This window comes from Rhipicephalus microplus, chromosome X (genome assembly GCF_043290135.1).
Source record: "Rhipicephalus microplus isolate Deutch F79 chromosome X, USDA_Rmic, whole genome shotgun sequence".
Taxonomy (NCBI): Eukaryota; Metazoa; Arthropoda; class Arachnida; order Ixodida; family Ixodidae; genus Rhipicephalus; species Rhipicephalus microplus.
In genome coordinates this window covers 195,259,554-195,286,026 of record NC_134710.1, presented here as the reverse complement: position 1 = coordinate 195,286,026, position 26,473 = coordinate 195,259,554, and the positions used below count along the sequence as shown (strand labels likewise).

Here is a 26,473-nt window from a genome sequence, read left to right as displayed (position 1 = left end):
TACTGATGCATCCAAGTCCCATACTGGCGTGTACTATGCGGCGGTCGGCCCATCCTTCTCGGATGTCTGCGTTCTGTCCACCAGCACAAGCATTTTTACAGCCGAGGCTTACGCGTTATTCGTAGCCGTTAAACACATCAAAGAATTGAATACGCCAAGGGTAGTTATATACACAGACTCCCTGAATGTCGTAAAAGCGTTGAAAAATCTTTAAAAACACAGAAACCCTATAATTATATCCCTCTATTCAATACTCTGCACGGCCTATACTTCCAAGCAACATATCGTCGTGTGCTGGGTGCCAGGACATCGCGAGATCGAAGGAAATGTGTTGGCCGACCAGCTCGCCACATCAATTAACGGAAGCTCTGCCAACTCTTCAGTTGCTGTCCCTATAATGGACCTAAAACCAAACATACGGAAAAAGCTCAGGGCTTACTGGCAGAAGTTATGGGATCAACTAACTCATAACGAGCTACACTTGATTAAACCATACCTCGGTAACTGGCCACCCACGTTGAAAACACGCCATACAGAGGTCGGTCTCTGTCGGCTTAGAATAGGACACACACAGCACGCACACACACCTTTTGTCCGGTGGTGACCCACCCAGCTGTCACAGATGTGGCCGTCCACTTACCGTACTTCACATACTCCTTGAACGCTCTGAGCTAGAGGCTTACAGGAAAAAACATTTTCTACTAGCGTACAAGGAACACATACCCCTTCACCCAGCTATGTTTATTGGTCGCGAACCTCTTTTTAAATATAATGCATTGAATGCATTCTTAAAGGAAGTAAATACTTTCCATGTTATCTACTCAAGTGATCGGTAGCATGGCCTCTGAAAGGAGGCTGGTGCTGCGGATGCTACATCCAAAGAGAGCACTTGTCTCCCAGCCCTTGGGACCAAGGGCGCCGGCGAGGTATCGGTGCTAATATAACACTCCTATTCTATGGTGTCATCATAACTTAAGACTCATTCTCACCAGGCATGCTTCACTTCACTTTCATGATTTTAATAAAGATATGTCTTACGCACCTTTAGAGCGCAGAATCTTAGGCCCTTTTACAGCCATTTAACATAACTATTGCTCTCGTCCGATATCATTTCCTGGCGCTCTTTCGCCATCTATGGCCCTTGCGCCATTAAACAGCATATATCATCGTGATTGTGGTGAGGGCGAACATTGACAAACCGCGCCAGTATGACTTATCGCTGATGAAAAGCCTTGTCACCGGCTTCCCCAGCCATCTACTTGGGCACACATGGGGCGTAGCTCTACTTTAAGCCTACTGCATGCTAATAATAGGCTGCTACCAGAACGTGCTGTGCTAACAATTTTTGACCCCTCGTTGTGCGTGCACAACTTTGCAGAAATGCCATCAGCTCTCTGTCGTGGAGTTTAGTGTTATGGATTGCGAGCACCAGGAAATATTCCAGTATTGACTCTAACACTTGAACAATACAACGAGCCTAGCGCTGTTGTAACGATACTGTGCGCTTTCATTAAACGCCAGCTGAAAGGTGCCTCCATCCACTGCGAGGACTGCTAGAGCATCGCGGAGTGCGCGTTGCTTGCAAAAAGCTCGTCGTCGTGGACGTAACTATGCACTGTCTAAAGCGGAGGGGGCGTATTGTACAGCAAGCGGATCGGCAGTCGCGGTGTGTGCAGAGTAAGTGAAGCATTGCACGCAACTAGCCAGTAGATGGTTCGGTTCTCTGTGACCATACTACATTAAAAAGAAAAACCAAAATACTGCCAGCTTTTGCTGAGAAGCAGATTGCGGAACACATGCATCACAGACAGTCAATTACGCCCGTTCTGTCGCCACACCACACTGTGTTTCCTGAGCCCCGCAGTAGTTTCAAAGTGCTCCTTGGCGTCTCCACCACGTGCTATCGGGCTGTTGTGCGAGAGTGACAGAATTTTTTCTGCACTTCGGCAATGGCTTTGTGGTGGGCACTTTAGGTAATATTTACTGTGGCACTGTAATAATACCTTTGTTCGTGGCGATGGCGCGCGTCAGTAGACACGAATTTGCTGCTGGTGGTTAATACATAATACATTTAGTGTGTAATTAGGCCGGTGTCCACAGCAGGCATGTATTAACAAGGTTTCTCTGTATGTCCTTGGGATCACTTCTAAGCATGTGTGTGCATAGGCTTCAAAGGCACCGTTGAAAAAGGCAGCACAGTGGTCTTGACTATGATAAAGAATGCTATCCCTGGTGTTTTAAACTTATATTTGAGATCATTCGGAGAGACCATCCTGCAGTCAGCATGAAGACTGACTGATAATGATGACATTGAGTTTACAAAGAGTCAATGTATGACGTCAAAAAAGTTCATTAATCTAACAAAATTGTTAATGTTTGCGAAGTAACATATATAATTGTAACACATTTTAGCAAATTGAATGGGGAGTGCCAAAAAAGCTTTTTTATTATTCGTTTATACCAATTTATTTATTTTACTTATTTATTGATATTGCAGTCTCAAGCAGAGGTTATAGCAGGTGTGAAATATTGATACATGATATTCGAAAAAAGGCACAATTGTATACAAAGAAAATACATGAAGTGAAAAATGCAGTGCATACAGGTAAAACGATAAGGCTAAGAAAATGAACAAGAACACAGTAGAATTTAACAGCCAAAACCGCATTTACTCACATTATTTGTGTCCTCGCATAATTTGTGCATGCCTTATATTTTGCCAGCTTCGCTAAAAAATATTTACTTGCATATCTTGCGCTCCCCGATCCACCCGAGCCAGCTCACCGGCGCACACATGAGACTTTTTAATGCTTCGGACGGGCGCATGCCTCGCCGAGCAGACAAGTGCAGTCAAACAGGCTGCAAGTACACAGTCCATTTTTCTGAGGACATCCCCTTCTAGGGTCCCTAGAATACCGTGTACGAACATTCGAACCGGGACTGCTGAAGCGTTTGCCTTCCTCATTCTCCCTATCTCTACCACCGCAAGAATGCACTCTCGCGTCACAGCACGGACAACTTTCTGCATCGGAGGCAGCCTGTTTCCCTCGTTCTCTGTGTCTGCGCTGCAACGCACGCTTGGTCAATTTCGGAAGCTAAGGTTTCACCATACGGCCAACTCGTTTCATTGTGATAGCAATTATATGGACACTCTGAACTTGATTTTGCCACTGTCATTCACCATATATGTATACGTATCTATATATATGGAAATACAAGAAAGAAAAATAATCTAGAAAAAAATTACGGCATATTCACGGGGTGAATGATGATGAATGGGCGAAGCTCCGGAGGGATTCATCGGTAAACTGTGAATCTTCCGTGTAATTCGCCCAGTCGATCATCATGTAAAGACGTGAGAAACGCTGTGTGTGTATATACACAAATCAACTTTTATTTGTTCTTAGACGATGGATGGCTTGCGATGTCCCTTGCCTCGCGCGCTCGCACATCGGGATTCTGTCTGCGAGCGCGCGCTGCTGCCGCCTTGCGCTCTCTCCGCTGTGCAGCCTTATCCATCCGGCGACTCCGAGCGCGCGCCAACAGCAAACGGATTTTATTACAACGCTCCCCCTAGCGTACGTCGCCGCACTAAATTGAACGATTGCCTTCAACCAATGACACGCGCCATATGTGACATCATTCCTATTTTATAAGATCTCGCGTCTTTCATCAACTATAAGTACCGCTTTCTAGTTTATAACGTCTTGCATCTTTTCATCATCAGCTACAAGTACCACCATCTGGTAAACACTACAAGAACTAACGAGAGGTGGCTACATACAGGAGACGGTACCGCCATCTAGTGAACACTGCAAGAACTAAACTAGAGGTGGCTACATACAGGGGACGGTACCGCCATCTAGTGAACACTGCAAGAACTAAACTAGAGGTGGCTACATACAGGCTACAGGGGACGCACAGCCCACGCCCTAAGGAGCTTCGCCCCTAAAAGACTCCAGTGCGTTGAATCGAACGTCGGACCTCTGAATTGTGAGTGCGAGGCGTTAGTCACTGAGGCACATTGAAGGAGGTGCTTCTTCGTGGCTTTCAACAAAGAGCCACGAAGAAGCATCTCCTTCAACATTTAAACGAAACGGCAAGCTATTTATATCTACCACTTAACGCTGGCGATAGAAATCTTAAGGGAGGGACTATCGTGTTTTGAGCATTACCTGCAAGATGGCGCAATGAGCGTGCGTTGCCAGATCGTCACGACACGGCGGCATATGCTGTCACCTACCATACGCACTTTGCCCCATGGAGAAGGGACGCTCATGCGTGCGCTCGCTCATCTCGCGGTGGGTACAATCGTATGCCTTGGGCTTTCACCGGAACAATTCTTTTGTAGTTACCGGGTGCACAAAGGTCACTGCACTCGTTGCACAGTCTCTGTTTGTGAAAAGGGCGCACTTTTCACACACAGCAAAGTAACAACCAAAGCGCTTATTCGGATTTATCTGTACCTATGAGTACGTTTCGTGCGTCATTTGTGCATGAGAAATGCGGGGCACGTTTCGATCTACTTGCCATTCTTTGCGTGACCTTCTAATTTGTTGCTATCGCGTTCATTGCTTCGCTTTTGCGGCAAAGCTGTGACTTTCTGTGGTTTTCTTGCGATGTGCTACAGAAATTACATATACGGCGAACTTGAAGTTCGCTGTTGTAAATTTTGCCGAAGAAAACGGGATCCGTACTGCCGCAAAGCTCTTCAAGGCAGTGCTTCAAGGTGACGTACTTCAACCTGTGACGATCGGCGCGATCGGTGCGTGAGAAAGTAGAAGAGTGCGTGCTTGCCACTGAAAAAGGCATTTTTAATTATGTGCGAAGGCTTAAGTCATCTGGTATCGCCGTGTTGTGGGACCTAGTTTCTCACACCATGGTTGCGAAGAGCATCAAGAAAATGGAGTATTCAAACGTGCTTGACAAAACCGAGGACGATGTGCTTTGGGGGGGGGGGGGGGCTGGCAATGGCCTCTGCGATGACTCCCAATCGGACTTCGCGATCAATGATTTCCGCTAGACTGTGCATGACCGGACCTGGCTGGTTAAAGTATGTGCTAAATCTTCTGTATGAAAAAGTACACTTTGTTTGTGATACAATTTTTGAGATGTATATACTGTGTGCGTTAGGACTTTGATAGAATATTTTGTATGCCCTCGTGAAATCCCCGCGTACTTCCCCTTCTCAGGGCCTCGAAATCGTGAAAAAAGTGCGCAAATTATGTGAGTAAATACGGTAGTAACTCTAAAATGGAACAATGCAAGAACAAGCTGAATAAATACAAAAGAGAATAAAATTTCAAGAAGAAAACTTGTTGAATAGATAATCAAATCGAACAAGATTATGCAATAAATAGGAACAAATAATAAAAGAGAAGTATATTCAAGAGTGCTTACGAACTACTACAAGTATTTTTCAAACAAAGAAGGCGAGTCTTGTGTTACAATATTGTCGGTTAGGTGATTCCAATCAACGATAGTTTCAGGGAAAAAAAGAGTATTTAAAGTAGTTTTTCGTAGAAGTAAAGGGGTTATCGTGAAAGAATGTCTTTGTTTGGTTGCACAACTATGAGAATAATTGATGTGTGAGAAGGTCTATGTTTTAATGTCTTTTAAATATTTGGTAAAATAATTATACCTATATTTTGTAAAATAGTTATACCTCTACTACTAACTGAGAACAATCCAGATCATTTGATGAGTTCACCAATTCAGGAATGACCATATGAGTTCTGATAGTAGGTGTGGGTTGTGACCATGTAAGCAAACATCATTCAAGTGCCCACTGTAGGTTGACAAAGGGCCCTCAGAAAAATTTTAAAATAAAATAAAATAAAATGATACGATTGTATCAATATGCCACCGGATTATTGGTGTGTTGAATTGCTTCACATGGGCAGTTGTACAATTAGTTCGTGGCTGCACTCCCTCATCTCATGTTCAAGCTTTTGAATTTCTCATAATAAATGTGAATGTGCTGCCAATGCAGTGGGAGCTGTTTAGTCTTAAGAAAATTTGATTCAGTCTGCCTGTAATGTACTAGTCACCACGCAGCAGGCTTTGTTCTGCAGCGAGCGCTGCCAAGGTGGTTGTAAATAAGGTGAGCTAAGAGAGGTGGTAGCATATTAGCGATACAAAATAGGGAAACAAGCATTTCTACAATCTTCAATCAGAAAGAAACGATAAAAAGACTGGTGGGTTGGCTGTGTGTCTGTCATTTTCTGAAAATTTGTAACTAGAGTGGTTGGGGCAGTAGGGTCAATACACCGCTTGATTCAACGGGTATGTAATTTGTGATTGCATCATACTGTGTGCATTTGCTTTCCTGCGACTTTTTGCTCCACCCTGTAAGTAGGGCTAAATCGTGATATTTGCAGAGGTGCCAGAGCTGTGTTCATTGCACTAAAATTGTGCCATTTGTTGAAACTGCTCCCCGCTGCACCAAAATGCCAAGCCAGCCTCAAAATTTTTTAGTTGCACTAATTTTAACAAAAAATATGGGCCACATTGGCCGGCTGCTATTTTGACATTATCAACCAATCTAATCCAGATGCACAGAAAAGTCATAGCCTTGCTTTATGATGGACGCCAGAAAACTTTTTTGTGCTCGTTACAGAGCTGATCTATATTAATATTTGAAAGTAAAGTGGAAGCTCTGTGTAAAAAATGTTGACAAAGTGCCGCCTGTGTATATTGGCCAGCCTGCCAATCAACTCTCTAGATTCTCACGGGATACTCTTGAATTTTAAACTGTCTTCTCTATTATACAGGCATAGCCATATATCTCTCAATAAGCATATGTAATTTCACTGTGGAAGATGAGAACAAAGGAGAGCCGTTTTAAAATTTTCCGGCCTTATTCCATTGTGTGTGAAACGCTTTTTAAGTTGCTTCCACCGCAGTACGCCGGTGTCTTGCGGAAAAGCGTACTAAGATTGAGAAGTGGTGGTTAGTACAAGTTGTCCTGGGACAGAGCACATTTTGTTCATTAATTGCACTTGTATGCACACTGTAAATTATAAGTACTACAGTGATTGCTGATTTTAAAAAAATAACTTGCTAATAATCAAGAGCTATCTAAACATTTCTGTAGCCCCAGCAAACAAGAGATAAAGGGCACGTCAGTTTTCTTTCTTCACCACCTTCGCTCGTGCTTGTTTAAGGATTCTACTGAAGTTTAAGGCTGCCACCTTGGCAGGTTCACATTAGCATTGGCAGCATTTGTTAAATTATTACAACTGCTACAAATTCAGATTTTCCTGCTTTAAAACAACATTTTTCTGATTTAAAAATTCTCCAAATCCTATTTCAGCTGTTACACCCCTGCGTCTATCAACTAAATGTCTGAAGAAGCTTGAACTCGGGCGTTGAGTTGACACCTGTTTGTTGTCAGAAATAAATACTTAAGGCCATGCCCACTACTGCGCTTACAGGTAGCAATAACATAGTCCAGAGCTGCTGTGATGCTCTATTGGTGTGCCTTGGTGTGAGGAAATAAAGCTCTTGCTAACAAATGATCTCTGAGATGTTCTTTTAGTTCTGAAAGCTTGTCTTGTTGTATACTGTAAACTGTGAAATAAGTGGTGTACGAACTCAATGTAAATATTTGAGGCATTATACAAATCACCCATTTCAGATTTCAAGTATTCACATGTTCTCATCGAAAGGTTACATCTACAGAGCAGTACAGTGCTGCATTTTCTGTCTGTTGAAAGTTTTATATGCACTTCTTTTCCTACCTTTTTATTTTCTGAATCTCCTTAATTTTTTCTCAATCCAATCAACTATTTTTCTTGTCTGATGTATTATTAATCTGCAGCAATTTCCTGTGAATCAAAAAGCCCTTCGGAGTCTGATTGATGGCTTGGAGGACCAAATGGAGTTGCTTGGAGAGGCGGCTGTAACTCCTGTGAAAGGCAAGACGTTTGTTTCAGAGTGCTTTCTGTGTGTAATTGCATTTGAAATGTAAAGGAGAAAAAAAATAAGTGGACAGTTTTCACAAAACACTTGTTTATAACATTATAATAAAATGCAATGCTAAAATAACTAAAGGAACAAGTTAATCATTTTAAACATATAAGTGCCAAACATAACTACTTTGCATTGGACAACGAACCAACAATTTTCCTGAAAACGTTACTTGTTCTTTTCAGCAACTTTGTAAAGTTTTTGGCATTGATAATTCTTCCATTTCACCTTATGTACCTCATGACAGAGCCTGAGAGAGAAGGCACAGCATCGGTATTTTTGAACTAATAGCATTGCCTTTGCCTCTGGGGAGCCAGAGCATCCAGCATGTGATACATCTTTTATATTAGGCAGGCAGAATTGTAGGAGCTGTAGAAGTAGTGTTGTGTACAAGCTTTTGCTGTTTTGTATTTGTAAGGCAACACCAGTTTTTAATAAAACTCCTATGACTGTGAAACTTATTTTCGTCCACTAACTATATTAAGGGGAGATGCTACTCGAAGACACTTTTTCTTTAATATTCACCCTAGAGCAGTGAAACTTGAGCTGTTTATGGAACTTTTTATGCTGATTTCAAATATATAATTAGTTTTTTTGCAAGTTACACACTTTCAGCTCTGCAACATGACAAAGTGAAAACCTTAACCATTTTGCCCCCCCCCCCTTCCATTTTCATCCCTAAAATTCTGCAATTTTTTACCATTCATTCTTCATAATGCTTCAAACAAAGTCTAGAGTTCAAATAACTAATTAGGAAGCACATAAAAAATATGTAATACACGTGAAAAATAATAGACGTAAAAAGTCCATATTTCACCTGTCCTAGTAAAGGTATACATACAATTTTATATTGTACAATATAATATTGAAACATAAACTAGATAATTCCATTTGTCATACTTTGGAAAAAATTTGGGCAAAATTTCATGCAGATCTGAGCTCTAGAAGGGCCCGAAAAAGGAGGGGCACATTGAAAAAAATGGCAAAACTTGTGTTTTGAGAAAAACCAGTTTTAATGTTGAAATTGGGTTTTTATTTATGACAGATATTATTAAATTAGATGAAATTTACACACCAAAAAGAACAATCCTTCTTGTAGTGGCTACTGTGACTAAAATACGCCAGCACCTTGAGTTTGTCCCTCGGCGTTTTCGAGCCGACTCCTCCCGGACATTTCGCTCACAGACAGGGCCATAAAACGCTTGCCAAACTTCCGCTCCATCTGGCAGAGCCTTGTGCCAACTGCAAGCTAGGAAGAAGTTCGACATGACTGCGAAATCTAAACTAAGTCCAGTGTCATGCCATTTTGCAGCCATGTTTGTGCCACATACCGTCGTACATAATGGCAATGTTGTCCCTGCTAAGTTCTTTCACTGCAAGCTCTTTCGACCTCTCAAGATTGGCGCTCACGTCATCCATTGCCGCATCACGAACTTTCCGGCTGTGGGGTGTGAATGACTTTGAAGCATTGGCTTTTGCAAGCCAACAACTGCCGCAAATCGGACCAGCTGCTCTTTGCCAATTTCTACAGAGCGCGCCGCACAACGGCTTTTACTTGCGAGCAAGGCTTTTTTCATTCATAACGGAGATAATTACACAAGAAAAGCATTGTTCAGCTGCGCTGCTCGACAAGACATGGACCCCGCAAATAGGCTTCACAGCATATACAGGCGCGCAGCGGCCAATGGCGGTCCCTGATTCGTACCATGTGATAAGCCAGTCATGGCGCTCGAAAAACGCACAGAAGAGTGATTCTTTTTATTATTTCTTGCGCTGCAGCAGCGAGAGAAACTGTTGTTATTTGAAGAGTGAGGCTCGACTCTTCGACTCATGCGATCAACAATGGCTATCGGCGGCACATTATCGGCGGCAAAGTGCTCGAAGACTGCACACTTTCGACCTTTTAACAGGCACCTTGTGCTCTTTAGATGAACTTTAAAAGCACTTCCAGTTGTTAATTCTCGATCTGTATTATTTTTTTCATAACAGTAGAGGTACTAGTCTTATCAAAACAGGCGAAAATAAAAAATGGGTAATTTTGAAAAAAACGCGTTTTTTGACCCGCATCTCCCCTTAAGGCGGAAATACATTACTGCACCTAAAATGACATTGAACTTGTCAAAACATACCATTCCTGCAACTTTGTTCTTGCACTATGTGATTATAAACAAACTGCACGGGACAACGCTGTGCTTCATTTAGCAAGCATCTTGATATGGTCATTTTTTAAACCAATGTAATAGTTTTGTTTCTTTCTCATTATTTGTTTCTTTCACAACTCTAACTGTTACAGCCTTGACAGATGTCTGATGTACAAAAAAGAGAACAAAAAGAAAGAAAGAAGCACAACAATTTCTTTGTGATGCATGTGTACTGTTGCTGCGACATGGTGCCAGTATAGTACTCCTCTCAACTGTAAGTGTGCAAAGACCTTTTAAAAAACCAAGAGAAAATACTCAAGGCCATGACACATGCTGACATAGCTTCTTGCCTTTGTGTAGCTTCCAGGATGCTCATTTTGGCAAAAGGAAAGAGCAAGCACTTGGAGCCTGTAACAAATCCTTGTAACTTCATATACACTTGATGAATTCGAAAAACTTTCGTGGCATGATATTCCTTTCGCAATAAACTCACATAGTGAGATTAGTCTAAGTTTACTTAGAAAAATGTTACAAGGCCACTTTAAAGCAACTGCCCACAGGATGCCTGCTTTTCTTGCATGTGCATGTGTTTCAGTCACCAGTTTTTTTCAGGGTGAATGTACATTGTGGGGCCTCAATGAGAGAACACATGGACACCGCAGACGCAGTTGGGCAAATCGACGTTTTGTACCTTTATTCAACTACTTTTACAAGGGACAATATCGCCGACCAAATCAAATACGTCACTAGTGGCACTCTAAACAACTTTATACAATATTCTAATACTCTAAATCAACATAACAAACACAAGGTAACGCAAAGGCGGCATCGCTGTTGTTCAACTCGCTATGAGGGATCCACAGAAAACGACCTGTGGTTTGCAGATCCTGCGTATTTTTTGCAAAAGACGTCCATCCCAATCGTTGCCCTAATGCCAAAAAGACTCTCCAATGTTGTTTTGTGCGGCTGCCGCACGGCGGCACTGCTGGTGCTACCACGCTAACTGTAATGATGATGATGAACACGCAAAAGCACTACTCCACCTACCACTCGGAGTTTGTTAAACCTAAATTCAGCCTATCCATGCGACACATATGCTCCACGAGGCACAAACAACTTTACAGGGAGAGGGGGATAGCACCCCCATAACAAAAGCCTACATGACTGGTTCATTAAGTAATCATTTAGAAGTTTCTCTTTACCCAAATAAGAACTTTTAATTCTGCCCCGGCCCCAGTTTGAAATATTCATTTTCGTTATTTTCAATCAGGGTTCGTACTGCCCCTTGAACTCCTTGAATACCCATGAAGTCCTTGTAATCTTCAAAAATGCCATTGAATTTGTTTTACTATAGAAGAAATTAATGATGCATCTCTAAGTCTGGCCTATTTCAAAGTCCCCTTTTGCTCAAGGATGACCATGAAAGCAAGCTGGGTTGGCTATATAGTGCCCGTGCGTTTCAGTTTTAAATCGGACAGTCATTACAGCGGCTGGCATCTGATATATTTTGGAAACTGAGTTTAATTCAAGGCATATCACTTGGTCAGGCTACGGTCCCTAAATCTGGCTGTAGTCTGCCATCTTTGCACCGTCGTGGACTAGGTCATGTCCACGGTGGGCGGCGCGTCGTGTTTTTCTGTCTAATGTTGTGGTCCCACATGGAACAGTAATTTCTGTTCTGTTCGCGTGGGGAGGGCACGATCCCAGTCGCGACCAAACAAAAGAGGAGACTCATGTCCTGTCTCACTTAAGTCTCTTCATTGTCTGGTGGGGTCAGCTGCAGCGCACCAAGCAGCTGACCACAGCAGGCATCACTCCCCATGCCGCCGCGACACTCGCGCTCGGCACACTAGGTAGTAGTACACTCAAACCTTGTTATAATGAAGTTAAAGGGGAGCTACAATTATTTTGTTATATCCATTATTTTGTTAGATTATAACAGTTTGTGGCAATGCATGCTTATATGAGCGCATACCTATAAGCATGCAAAGAAAGAAACCGTCTCGCAGGCTGGTGTACTGCTACGTGACCACGAGTGCAACTGAAAATAAAACACAGTCAAACAAGCTTAATTCGAACTTGCGGTTAATTTGAACTAGCGCTGTTGTCTGGTTAAGGCTATGTGTATTCTAATGGACGAAAACGCCCTCTAATTCGAACGCGCAAGCGCTTGCGATGGTTAACTCAAATATACCACGCTCCAAAAATGCTCTCAGCACCATGCCCAATCCCGCGGCAACATCTCTCAACGATGCGCGTGCAAAGAAGGAAAAAAAGGAAAGGAAAGAAAAGACTGTGGCGGATTGTTTGCTTTCTCTCAAATGCCGATCTGCGATGCACCTATGCCATGCTTCTCCCTTTTCCGTCTCTGCACGTAGAGACCCTTCTCCTTTCAAGGCCGCGCGTGGAGAGAGAGGAAAAAAAACAAAAAAAAAGCTGTCGCAGAGGGTTCTTCTTTCTTGGTGCAGAGGGTGGCAGTGGAGACGCGGTCGTTGCCGTCGTCTTTAAACAGTGTTGGCGCTGGACTTAGCCGTGCGCTACTATGCTTTGCAAACTACGTGCGAAATTGATTGATTCGCTGCAAGGCAAACGTGTGCAGACGCGCATCACCGATTACTTCAATTAATGATGGATGTTCTTTGATTTGTGAATATATGAAGCTTCCCCATCGTGTGTTCTTATAAGTTAGAGGCAAATCGCTTTGCACCGCGGCACCGCTTCTCGGTCATGTGACCTGTGGAGTGCTTTCTCAATACTTTCCGCTGACTTGTGAAGAAGAGGGATCTGTCGGCCGCGCGTGACGTGGCTGTAAGGTCAGCGCGGGAGTTTTGAAAGAGCCGTGCCGAATGAGCGTCAAACTCTGCAGAAAACGAAATACTTCACACACTACGGTCAGTTTTTTTTTGATAGATTATTTGATAGACTAAATTAGTTTGTTATATCCACTTACTTGTCAATTTTACTTCTTTACAACGAGGTTTAAAATGCATGGTTCTCAATGGAGCTTTCAAGGGGAATTTCATTTACTTTGTTATATCTATTATTTCATTATATCCCATTACGTTATAACGAGGTTTGAGTGTATTTCATTCATGGGGTCTGTGCACTATTTCTTCCAGTGCATTGTATGCTTGCTTTGAAAAGATGCCAGGAGGAAAGTGCAGGTTACAGCCTAGCTGGCTGCATCATATAGAATATTGTAACTTAGTGTGACTAGAACAAAGTGTTTTTTATCCAGCCAAGTGCGCAGTACTTCAGAAGATAGTCAGCATTGCAACGATAAGGTAATTTGTCTTAAAGAGCTATCAGAAAGGTGCAAAGCACCCATCCAAAGTGGTAGCCAGTGAGGGCTGCTCATCTGTCGCAAGTTTTATGCAAGTGACAAACCTGATGTCTGAGGCGACTTCTCAGCATGAAATCACGGCAACTTCCTCTCGAATTGCAACACTTCATGAAAACTGCGAAGGCACGATTCTACGATCAAAGCAGAAATACAGTAAAACCTCATTGATTCGAACTCGATTATTTCAAAATCCTGCTCAAATCAAAAATATTTCCGCGGTCCCGTATTTTGCAATGTAAGTCTGAGTGAATACTTTGTAGTGGCCGTCAGCACCAGTACAATTCGAAAATTTTGGGTGCCATGTGCCAATTCCCGATCCTGATTTTGCTGCAAATCCGCGGAAATGACAGACTTTAAGAGCCATAAGGCAATCCAGCATAGCGATACTAATGACTAGTAACGAGTGGCAGCTTAAGCACTCCAGCCCCAGGACTTCCACCAGCGTAAAAAGGGGGGGGGGGGGGGGTCTCGTGGTCGACCAATACATGCATCTGCGAAAAACAATATGTGCTTCACTGCAATACAGCGGTGACGCATGGGCAGCATATTACATGTTTCTTGCTACGTCAGCATGTCATGATTTACCAATTCTTTCTGGGATTGCAAAGAAATTCTTTAAAGGACATTTGGCAGAATTCACGATGTATGCGAACCTCCAATTGCCAGTGGTTCTAGCGATTCGTGGACTTGCACTGCTGGCGAAGTTCTTGCCTGCAATGCCTACTTTGAAAACTAAGTTTGAAAGCTTCAATGATCATGCTATTCAGCCAAAACGTATCACAAATTTTGTCACGATGGTCATTATTTTTTTTTTTACCAGAAAGAATGCGCGAATGGTCGCACCATGTCATGCTGATACAGCTAGGAGCAGGTGACATGCTGCCCGCGTGTCATCATTGTGCTGTAGTGAAGCATGTTTTGTTTTCTGCAGGCGCACGTTTAGTTGATCACGACAGCTTTATATATAAATATATTTTTTTTCCTGGTGGCAGCAGCAAAACCCGCTATTCTTCCATGTTTATGGCAGAAATTAAGACCAGGTATTGCGGGAAAACATAACCGCTGAAGCCGCAAACTAGCCAGCAGAGCAAACAATCAGCCCTGAATAATTCGAATAATTGCAAGTTCCTTGCCTCCCATTTTTTGTATGTTCTGTTAATTTGAAAACCCGCTTAATTCGAAGATTTCTCGTGGCCCCAGTGACTTCGAATTAGCAAGGTTTTACTGTATAGTGGTCGATGAAAGTTGCATTGCCGAGTCTATGAGTCCACTGCATTCATTTCGGATTTATTTCAAAATAGGTTTTCAGACTGCAAAATTGTGCGCGGCTTCACCTGTTTTGAAAAGAAATTCGCTTACATCGCATGCAACGGTCTACGCCCATTTTTCAGTTGACAAGTACGGCAAATGATAGAAAAATATAAGCATTTTGTTGTACTTTTTGACGAAACCTTGAAAAAAAACTTGCAAAGGAAGCAACTTGCTGTTGATGTCAAATTGTGGAACAACTGTGAGGTGTGAACCAGATATTCTGACTTTGACATTCTCGGGTCACAGCACAGTAGATGACCTCTTGCAGAAGTTGACAAAAATGCTCGCTACTTTCCTCTGAGCAAATCGTGCAGCTCTCGATCGACGGCCCAAATGTCAAATGGAGCTGAAAGTTGTTAATAGTTTATTTGACACGGAGCTTCTTTCTGAGCAAAAGCGAGATATTGTGTTTGCACATTATATACAGCTCTGCCAAGAAAAATAGCATGAACTAAAGAACTATGAAAGAGACCATGAAGGTCTCGGTGCTCTCTCTGTGCGCCTACAAGGCACGTCCTGTCATTCTCAATCTTATGAGAAGTGTGGAAGGTCCTTCTCTTGCTTAACTATGAACAGGCTTTAGTAGAACAAGGCTTCAAAAGTTGATCTGGTTGAAAATATGGCAGAGCTCTCGTATATCTCTCTACGAGTCATCTGTGAAGCTGTGAAAACTCATGTAGGGCTGCATAACGTTCCACTATTGAAAAAAGTGAAGTCATCAGTATGCCAAGATAGGCATACATATGTGTTACACATGGTAGCAAGCTGTGGCATAGCAGCTAACCTTGAAAAGAACTCGAGCTCAAGCTACGAAGCATGCAAGAGAAGAAGACAAAGCTAAAAAAAATTGGCCCCGCATCTGCATGTTTGACTGCAAATTTAGTCTTCTATCTAGAGAGAGTGAATGACACATTTACATTTTGATGCTTAGCTCGAGAAAATCAATGAATGAGATTCTGGACGCAGTGCGTGAAACATGAGCACCATCTGGCGGTAATCTCAGAAAACGAAAGGGTGACCTCCATTATAGCGAGCATGCAGCGTGCGCACACAATGTTGTAGGCCATATTTTGTAGATTTCGAGGCAGATGGCTGCACCTTATTCTTTATTCAAAGGTTACCCCGCATTGCCCAAAGGCGTTACAGCAGGGGAAAATTTAAATTGTTTTAAATTGTTTTAGCAAAGCATAGGAAACTCGCCTTTTCGTGTATAGCGATGCATTCTCAGCGCAGTGTAAGGAAATGCTATACGATGCATTGTCAGTGCAGTGTAAGGAAACGCTACAGTTGTTAGAGTTACTTATGTATGCATCTTCTAGTATAAAAAAACGCTCCACAGAACATTGATGTGTTAATATTATGCCTCAGATATGTGCATTAATTGCTATCTAATCAACAATTGCACAAGTATGAATGCAGAAACCTGAGCAATATTGGTGGACACTGCAACGAACTTGAGCCGTTTCCCTTGACAAACAGAAAGACAGGCAGACCAAAGTTTTTGCGCTGAAGTATCCCAAGAAAGCCTATCGTCTTCAAAAACTCTGGAGTTCTTGTTCGAGTCAGTAGATCAGTTTTTGGAAGACTCGAAAGCAAAAAGTGGCATGGCATGTCTAAACAAGGCCAACAGGTTTCGGTGAACAGCTAAAGAAAAAGATGTGGACATAGCTGCTCTTGAAAAAGAAATCAGTGTGACAGCAGATCTCTTTTCTTGTCATATGCAAAAGTAACATTTTTTTGACAATCCTTCAATTTTTCCTTTTTGCATCCTTGAAACTTCCTTGAACTTACAGCCAATTAATGTGTGTGAACCCAGTCAATGCAGCCTTAGTGTTGCTATTACAAAGATGATTAGATGTAAAGAGCAAGCATAAATAATAGGTATTTACTTTTCAGAAGCTAGAGTGATATTATCCCATGCACTGTAGCCATTGCATGGAAAACTAGCTGTACACAGGAGCAATGGACTAAAATTTTTTGCACATTTGTGTTTTACAGTGGGGGTGCAACAGTTGAAGTAGAATTTGCAGCAATTTTTGGAGCAGCAAAATGTTAATTTCGGACCACTAAAACCCAAATTTGAAGCAGGTTACAAGGGGAAAAAATTTTTTTATCACGAAAGACCAAATTTGGAGCAGTTCAAGAAACATAGCATACATTTAGAATATATATATATATATATTGTAACGGGGTTTATTTGCAGCGCAGAACGCAGAAAGCGAAGCAGTCAGAAGCGTCCGGCCAAGCGCAGCAAGCACGAGCTTATGCTGATGGCGATGCCTCTGATGCGCCGAGAAATGCCGCTGAAGCTCCTCTTCTTCACTACAATCGCCCTCTGCACAAAAAGACGCCATCCTGGCGGATTAGGGAGAAGAAACGACTAATGGGTCGTAATATGGCTTGAGACGAGAGACGTGGACAGTGTCGCGGCCGCGGTAGCGTAGGTCTGTGGATGGGATGATGGGCTCCACGATATAGTTGACGAGTGACGTTTGCTCTACAACGCGGTATGGCCCGATGTATTTGGGAAGAAGTTTTGTGGAGCGGCCAGGCGCGGTAGCAGGTGCCCGAAGCCATACTAATGAACCAGGTGGAAAGTTCGGAGCCGAACGGTCCCGTCTGGCGGGATTGCTGCTGCCACTGGTCCTCGGTAGAAAAAGAGCGGGCAAGCTGGCGGCATTCTTCAGCATGTCGGGCAGCTTCGGACAGAGTTGTACTTTCGGACTCATAAGGTTTATATGGAAGAATAGTGTCTACTGTATTTGAAGGTTCTCGTCCGTACAAAAGAAAGTATGGCGAAAACCCAGTAGTAGCTTGTACGGCAGTATTATACGCGTAGGTGACGAACGGGAGAACTTGGTCCCAATTTGAATGATCAGAGGCGACGTACATCGACAGCATACTTCCAAGAGTACGGTTGAAGCGCTCCGTCATGCCATTTGTTTGAGGGTGGTACGCTGTACTTGTGCGGTGCACGATTCGGCATTCGTTGAGTAATGCCTTCAAGGCGTCAGAAAGGAAGGCACGGCCTCTGTCACTTAAGAGCTCACGAGGGGCCCCATGACGCAGAATGAAACGTTGCAATAGAAACGTTCCAACGTCACGGGCTGTGGCAGTCGGCAGCGCGGCTGTTTCGGCATAACGTGTCAGATGGTCTATCGCAACAATAATCCAGCGATTACCAGCTAGAGTTGATGGTAGTGGTCCGTAAATGTCAATGCCGACGCGATCAAAAGGTCGACTAGGACAAGGAAGAGGTTGTGACGGGTAGACTTGCCCGGGAGGTAACTTTTGTCGTTGGCACTGAGCACACGAGCGAATGAACTTTCGCACGTAGTTATACATGCCACGCCAATAATATCTGAGTCGAAGCCTAGCGTATGTCTTGAAGAGGCCTGCGTGGGCGCACTGTGGGTCCGCGTGAAAAGCTTCGCAGATGGCAGCTCGAAGATGGCGGGGTATCACAAGGAGACACTTGCGACCGTCAGAAAGGTAGTTGCGTCGATAAAGAAGATCATCCCTTAGGCAAAAGTTGCTAGCCTGGCGGCGGAGAGCGCGAGACGGCGAAGGAGTGAGAGGATCAGAAAGAATGCTTATGAGGCCACTGATCCAGGGATCCTTTCGTTGTTCCACCGTCATGTTGCGCAAGGCGGATGACGCAAGTGCAGGCTCGAGAGAAGAGAGGCAAACACCTTCATCCGATATGGGTGAGCGAGAAAGGGCGTCGGCGTCCGTGTGCTTACGACCAGATCTGTAAATAACGCGGATGTCGTATTCCTGAAGTTTGAGCGCCCAGCGAGCAAGTCGTCCGGAAGGGTCTTTAAGTGTGGATAGCCAACAAAGGGCGTGGTGGTCAGTGACGACGTCGAATGCGTGACCATACAGGTAGGGGCGAAATTTTCCAAGGGCCCAAATAATAGCTAAACACTCTTTCTCGGTCACGGAGTAGTTAGCCTCGGCTTTCGTCAAAGTACGGCTTGCGTAGGCGACGACATATTCATCAAACCCTGTCTTTCGTTGCGCGAGCACAGCGCCAAGTCCAACACCGCTGGCATCAGTATGAACCTCCGTGGGAGCGGCAGGATCGTAGTGGCGGAGGATGGGTGGTGAAGTCAGCAGGTGGCGTAATTTGGTGAATGCATCGTCGCATGCTGGTGACCAGGTGGAAAGGTCCTTGTCGCCGCTAAGAAGGTCCGTAAGGGGCGCACATATGGAAGCAAAATTTCTAATAAAGCGTCGGAAGTATGACGACAAGCCGACAAAGCTTCTAAGTTCCTTCAAGTTTTTTGGCTTCGGAAAATCGGCGACTGCTCGAAGCTTGGCGGGGTCGGGAAGTATGCCGTCCCGCGATACGACGTGGCCAAGAATGGTGAGCTGCCGAGCACCAAAACGACACTTCTTGAGGTTGAGTTGAAGGCCGGCGTCAGTGAGACGTGTGAGGACGTGCTCGAGACGATTTAAATGGGTGTCGAAATCGGTGGAAAAGACAACTACGTCATCGAGGTAGCATAAACATGTGTTCCACTTGAGGCCTCGTAAAATAGCGTCCATCATTCTTTCAAAAGTGGCTGGAGCGTTACAAAGGCCGAAAGGCATAACGGTAAACTCGTATAACCCATCAGGTGTGACAAATGCTGTTTTCGGTCGGTCAGATGCTTCCATAGGAACTTGCCAGTATCCAGACCGTAAATCCAGCGAAGAAAAATATTCTGCTCCCTGCAAACAGTCAAGGGCGTCGTCTATTCGAGGTAACGGGTAAACGTCCTTGCGGGTGATCTTGTTTAAACGTCGATAATCCACACAGAACCGAATGGAGCCGTCCTTCTTCTTAACAAGAACGACCGGTGACGCCCAGGGGCTGTTAGAAGGCTGTACAATACCCCGCTGGAGCATGTCAGCAACCTGGTCGTCAATAACACGGCGCTCCGACGCTGAGACTCGGTAGGGGCGCTGCCGTAGAGGCGTATGGCTTCCTGTGTCAATCTTGTGAGATATGTTCGATGTGCAACTGAGGCCAGAAGCGTGGCTGTCAAAAGAAGTACGAAACTTTTGCAGCAAGTTCACTAACTGGCTTCGTTCTGACGAAGACGTTGCGACATCGATGGAGCGGTGGAAAGCGTCAAGGAGTGACTGGTCAACAACAGAGTCAGAAATGAGTGCGCTGAGGTCCGTAGAAAGTAAACTAGGTGGAGCGTCAAAAATGTGACGGGCGTCGATCGGATGCACGTGACCGAGACATTCACCATAGAATAAAGGTAAAGGCCCTTCTAGCGTATTGTACACGAGCATCTTCGTGACGCCATGGTGGAGAGTAAGGAGAGCAATGGGCAGTGGAGAACATTTCCATTGAATGAACAGGGCAGAGGGCGTAAATACAACATCATTGTCGGAAATAGCGTCACACGACACAGTCACCAGCAGAGAAGAGCGCGATGGTACGGTGGTGTCGTCGGAAACAAACAGTTTATAACACGGCAGGGAGGCTTCGACAGCGTCAACATCAGGAAGTGCAGATAGCTCAAGTTCAGCGCGACAGCAGTCAATGACGGCATTATTATTCGCAAGGAAGTCCCAGCCGAGTATCATATCATGGAAACACGAGGGCAGCACTACGAATTCGACAATATACACAATCCCTTCGATGACGACTCTTGTGGTGCAGGCTGCGAGAGGTGTTACACTTTCTGCGTTAGCCGTTCTAAGAGAGAGGCCGGATAATGGTGTCAGAACTTTGCGGAGTTTGCGGCACAGGTTCATGGACAGGACGGATAGAGCGGCTCCGGTGTCAACAAGCGCCATGACGACGATACCATCAACTGACACTTCAATGACGTTAGCTGGACAGGGGCGAGGACTTGTGCATGGCGACGGGGACGCAGTTCGTGCCTCGGGAACTGCGGCCGTTAGTTTTCCTGGTCGGTGGGTCCGGAACGGCGACGCATAGGGGAAAGCGAACGTCGACGTGGAGATGGGGAGCGGCGGGTCGGGCCGTGTGGACGATCAGAAGGAAAGGAAGAGGAAGGAGGGCTTGAAGGCGTAGACGAAAACTGAGGGTCGAAAGAGGGCATTCGTCGAATGTTCTGGGCAGCCTGGCGACGACGACAATAACGTGCCACGTGGCCAACACCACCACAAGAAAAACATATGGGACGGTTGTCGTAGGTCCGCCATTGGTCAGAGTAGACTCCGACTTGCGGCTGGGGGGCAGAAAACTGCGGCCGAGGTGGTATCTGCATAGGCGGCGGTGAATAGGTCGGCGGTGAATAGGTCGGCGGTGAATAGGTCGGCGGTGAATAGGTCGGCGGCGAAAAGGGCGGCGGCGAATACATAGGCGCTGACTGGAACGCAGGCTGTCGAGGTCGAGCAACGGCTTCGGCGTACGTGAGAGGTGCGGCGACTGGGGGGGCTTGACGGGCGGGAGGAAGAACTTGTGCGACCTGGTCTTGAATGAAGTCGCGGAGTGTAGACGGCGATCTGCGTGGTTGATCGGGTACACAGGACATCAAAGAGAGCTGACGAGCGACCTCAGCGCGGATGAACTCTTGGATCTTGGAGAGAAGAGGGGCATGGTCTTCTCCTATGCCAAGGGTGGAAAGGCTGGACGAAGAGTCGTCGAGCACCGAGGGACGTCGGGTGGAAAGACGTTGCCTGCGCAACTCGTCAAAACTCTGGCATAACTCGGTCAGTTCTAGGACAGTGCGAGGACTCTTTGAAAGCAACATTTGGAAAGCGTCGTCCTCAATGCCCTTCATGATATGCTTGATCTTAAGCTCTTCGGACATTGACTCGTTCACTCGCTTGCAAAGGTCCAGAACTGTTGTAGGCCCGTGTACTCAGATTTGGGTGCACGTTAAAGAACCCCAGGTGGTCGAAATTTCCGGAGCCCTCCACTACGGCGTCTCTCATAATCATATGGTGGTTTTGGGACGTTAAACCCCACATATCAATCAATCAATCAAAGGTCCAGAACGTCCTCAATATAGCTTGTGAAATTCTCACCAAGCTGCTGGGACCGAGTATGTAAGCGTTGTTCTGCACGGCGTTTGCGTACCTCAGGCCGCCCGAAAACTTGTGTGAGGCTCGTTTTGAAGGCCGACCATGTAGGGAGTTCCGCTTCGTGGTTTATAAACCACAGCTTGGCCACGTCCGACAGGTAGAAAGAGACGTAGGCCAACTTGGCGGTGTCATCCCATTTGTTGTGAGTACTCACTCGCTCGTACATTGAAATCCAGTCGTCAACATCCTTGTCTTCTGTGCCTGAGAAGACAGGGGGATCTCGCAGACGCAGAGAACCGGCGCAGAGAACAGTAGGCGGTGCTGGTGGAGGAGTTGGAGCGGCGCTTGCGTCGGTAGGCATAATGGATGGTAAAGTGCGATTCCGAAGCTCCAGGGTGATCGAAACCCAGCAGAATCCACCACTTGTAACGGGGTTTATTTGCAGCGCAGAACGCAGAAAGCGAAGCAGTCAGAAGCGTCCGGCCAAGCGCAGCAAGCACGAGCTTATGCTGATGGCGATGCCTCTGATGCGCCGAGAAATGCCGCTGAAGCTCCTCTTCTTCACTACAATATATATATATATATATATATATATATATATATGAGATATAACAGACAGTAATGCCAAGGAATGTACAGGGGAAGTTATTAGAACCAATGGAATGTAAATAAGAAGAAAGAAGAAAGAAAAGTGGATGAAAAAATTACCAGCTGTGAGCAGGAATCGAACCTACGACCTTCGAATCACGCGTTCGATGCTCTAACCACTGAGCTATCACAGCGGCCGTCCCTCCATCCACTTTTTGGGGTTCATATGTGAATTTAGAAGTAGGAGTGACAGTCAGCGCCATCTATAAGCCAAACATTGAGTGTGAAAACACTCTTATTCGCATGTTTGGCGTCACGTAGCACGTGAACTTATTATGAGCGGGCAGCTGATTAATTGTCCCTCTTATACAACCTAAACACACTAAGTCTGCCAGTACGAGACCCTCGTTCAATGAAATAAGGGAGAGAAGTGTATACCTAAGGGCTTGTATTTCCGTGTTTTAACACAATATTAATGAGATATAACAGACAGTAATGCCAAGGAATGTACAGGGGAAGTTATTAGAACCAATGGAATGTAAATAACAAGAAAGAAGAAAGAAAAGTGGATGAAAAAATTGGCGCTGACTGTCACTCCTACTTCTAAATTCACATATAAACCCCAAAAAGTGGATGGAGGGACGGCCGCTGTGATAGCTCAGTGGTTAGAGCATCGAACGCGTGATTCGAAGGTCGTAGGTTCGATTCCTGCTCACAGCTGGTAATTTTTTCATCCACTTTTCTTTCTTCTTTCTTCTTATTTACATTCCATTGGTTCTAATAACTTCCCCTGTACATTCCTTGGCATTACTGTCTGTTATATCTCATTAATATTGTGTTAAAACACGGAAATACGAGCCCTTAGGTATACACTTCTCTCCCTTATTTTATATATATATATATAGATATATATAATCAAAGCAACTCATTGAACATTCCCAAAATTACGCACAGTGAGTATGAGCACTATTTTAACAAAGTAGTATTTTTTTTATCACCTCATTCAGCAAACACATCAAACAATGATGAGATCCACATTAGAAGTCGTCACACCTGTCAAATTGTTTGACAGAGTCTGAGGATTCCAATGTGGATCTCTCAAGATGGTGACCATGAGATTCATAAAACATGGAAAAAGAAACTGCTGCACAGTTTTGTTTGATTTTTTATGGCTGCATAAATGTCATACAGTACTCCAAATCATTTTGCCAGTAACTCTTTTAGATGTCAGCGATCACAATTATGTGGCGTATACGCGCATCAGTAATTGAACAAAGTGTGCTGTGTCTAGGAATTACTACTATAAGTATCTTCCAAATCTTATCAAGCTTGCTTTTCCTTAGGCCAGCTGTGTACTGCAGCAAAGGTGGCTTAAGCGGTGTTTCTGCATGGGCTAGAACAAGACCAAGAAATTTTAGACCCCCCCCCCCCCCCCCCTTTTTTTTTTTTGATGGAAAAGTTATGTTTAGGGCACAAGTTTTGGGCTCACTTGCAAGGTGTGTTTGACCAGATAAAGTAACAATGGCACGCACCTGTTAGCCTGGTGACAGCACCGGAAATCTTCCGCATCTTGCGTTGCTCTGGCAACTAATGTGGTCATGGCATGAACTAAAGCTAGAAGCTTACAAATTTTGCGTACTGCGAGTTTGAACGCTTCCAGCTTTAGTTTCTAATGGTTTTTAACATGCCATGGCCGAGCTTGCTGACTAGGAAATTCATATTTCCCGGGAAGTGTTGCTGGCTACGGCAACACGTTTTTGTCTTGAAGTTGCATTGTTCCGCCAATAATTATCTGCTTACTTCATCTGGTTGATGCAAGTGTCTTGGCCTAATGAGCAGCTATCTTACATTGCAATTTAGGGTTAGGATCTGCCTGCATAGGTTGATGACACAAACTACAGGTGGCCAAAGTAGCCTCCATTTTTCACTCAAATTAGGGCACTGAGAAAATTGTGAGACTAGTCGGGCATATTGGCGCAGTGTGGCGCAATTTCAACAAATTTCATGGTTTTGGCGCAGCTCGGCGCACAAATGAGGTATTGTATCAAATTGGCACAATTGGTGCAGCTGTTGCACTCCTGTTTACAGCTATAAGAGAGTTCCTATTGTAGCGGCCACCTCTATATCTCAAAGATTTAATTTATTATGTGCTTTTTTTTTGTTTTCTTGTTATACTTTACTGTTCTGACACTGAATAGCATCGCAGACTCTTGTTTATGGAGAAATCACACATGTTTTTCTTTTTTCTATAGAAGTTGCTGAACCTGTGCTACCTACCCAGGATGGGTTGTCTGCCCAGTTTGCCTCCAGAATTGTTTACGTGCTCGCAGAAGTCGATGAACGTCGTCTCAACGCAACATACTGGCTTTCTGCTGCTATTGATGACACAGAGCAAGAGCCACATCAGGTTTTTTTTTCTTCTTCTTTCTTATTTCTGAGGAAAAATGACAATGTTGGTTTGTTCAAAGCTTTGGGTAAATGTGTGACTGTTCACTGAATAAGGACAGAGTATTTAATGTGTCAGAATTAAAGTAAATGAGGAAAAAAAAAGAGAGGACCAGCACAGACTACCTATGTATTCATTTACTTTTTGAAGCACAAATATATCTATGTCTACCAAGCCTAGTAGTAAGAATGACGACCAGACATAACCAATAGGATCTGTGGGCCATGACTAGTGGATGATAAGACTTGCATAGAATAAATCATGATGTATCGTTACAAAATAATGGCCTTAGAGAGGTGGACTGAAAATTAACATGCATATTCATCTTGCCATAACGAGGGCATTAAGTCGCTCAGCTGTAGAGACAGTCAATCGCGTTGTTGGTTAAACACGGTCGCCCAACAATTTGTGGTTTTCAATGGACACTAGAAGTAGAGGGTTCTTTGTGCCTGAGTTCTCGGCCAAATCTGGTTAAATTTTCCCAGTTTATTTGGGAATGCAAAACTATTAACCCACATACCACAGATTATGACTGCAAATTGAGTGTCATGGCCCCGTTAATTCAGCTGGTGGTGAACTGAACTATGCAAGTGTTATGGAATGTCTAACTAATGCCTCATCAATTTTTCAAGTGCAGTTGTATTCAAAGTCATTAACACAGTGACTGCCCTATGTGATATTAGTCACATAGGAATTACTGGTCTTGCAACAGGTGCATTCTATTACCAGTTCCCCTTTGCAGGTCAGTTTCTCAAAGTGAGAACATTCATTCGCCTGCATAGAGAAACCAGTTTGATGCACTTGGATTGAACCACTCTCACATTTGCAAGTAGGGCTCAGGCACTGTCACTGTCTGGCTGAGTGATAAGCAGGTTTCCTCTAGAATTACTTTTGCCTGTTCTCATAAAAACTGTTGTGAAAAACCGGCCATTGTTAATATGTACTGCATTTACTCACTTAATCATCACTCCCATAGATTGTCACAAATTTGAAAAAAAATTTTTCTTCCCTCATAAGGATCCCACTGCCGTGGAGTAAGTAATCAGGAGCAGCTATGAAAAATTTTGTCAGCTATTTAAGTACAGAATTTGTCGGAAAAACTTCCTCATTGAGAACACTTGTACTTGCAGTTAAAGTGCCTGTAGTTATGATTGTTTTTATTGGAAATATGCCTATTTGTTCAGCAAGTCTAGGATAGCTTTATTCAATTTTGAAGTCCTGGGGAGCGATGGTGTGGGTTATTTTGATATAAATACTAATGTTCTTTTTTTTTTGCTTTCTTGGTTAAGATGGCTTGCAAGATACAAGCATTGTCAGTGAGATCATTTTTTCTGGACAGTTGAGCTCATGTGCAAAATGTGTAAGAGCTCTTTACATAATTAAATTTTTTGCCATGTGCGTCACTGGATAGTTAAGTGTTTTTTTATCATAGGTTTAAATATTTTACAGGACTCATTTTCATACAATAATATTTTAAGTAATCTTGAAGTGACAAATACATTCCATAAATATTTGTGCACTTCTCATTCATGAATGTATAAATAGGAAACCAACTTATTTTAATTATAGACAGAAATTGCAGTGAACTCTCACCTGTAAAAATGTCAGTTTAATGAATATTTTAGAATAACAAACTTCTACAAAATTTCAGGTGGTTTTCTTATGCATTCTATCAAA

General features: G+C 43.9%; 1 protein-coding gene and 2 non-coding genes across 10 annotated transcripts in view; 2 read left to right on the top strand and 1 right to left on the bottom strand.

Moving 5' to 3' along the window:
- The window catches only part of vir (VIR_N domain-containing protein), a 431,173-nt gene that overhangs the window by 335,260 nt on the left and 69,440 nt on the right, over nucleotides 1-26,473 (top strand). For all 8 annotated transcript variants that reach the window (XR_012887826.1, XM_075881178.1, XM_075881177.1 and 5 more), the window contains 2 exons: nucleotides 7,823-7,919; nucleotides 24,603-24,757. Coding sequence is in view for 7 of the 8 variants with exons in the window: in XM_075881178.1 (XP_075737293.1) it covers nucleotides 7,823-7,919; nucleotides 24,603-24,757 (252 nt within the window). In the remaining variant the exon portion in view is untranslated. The remainder of the gene's footprint in view (nucleotides 1-7,822; nucleotides 7,920-24,602; nucleotides 24,758-26,473) is intronic.
- Nucleotides 22,472-22,544, bottom strand: TRNAT-CGU (transfer RNA threonine (anticodon CGU)). Its single transcript has one exon. It is a non-coding gene; the product is annotated as a tRNA-Thr (tRNA).
- Nucleotides 22,998-23,070, top strand: TRNAT-CGU (transfer RNA threonine (anticodon CGU)). Its single transcript has one exon. It is a non-coding gene; the product is annotated as a tRNA-Thr (tRNA).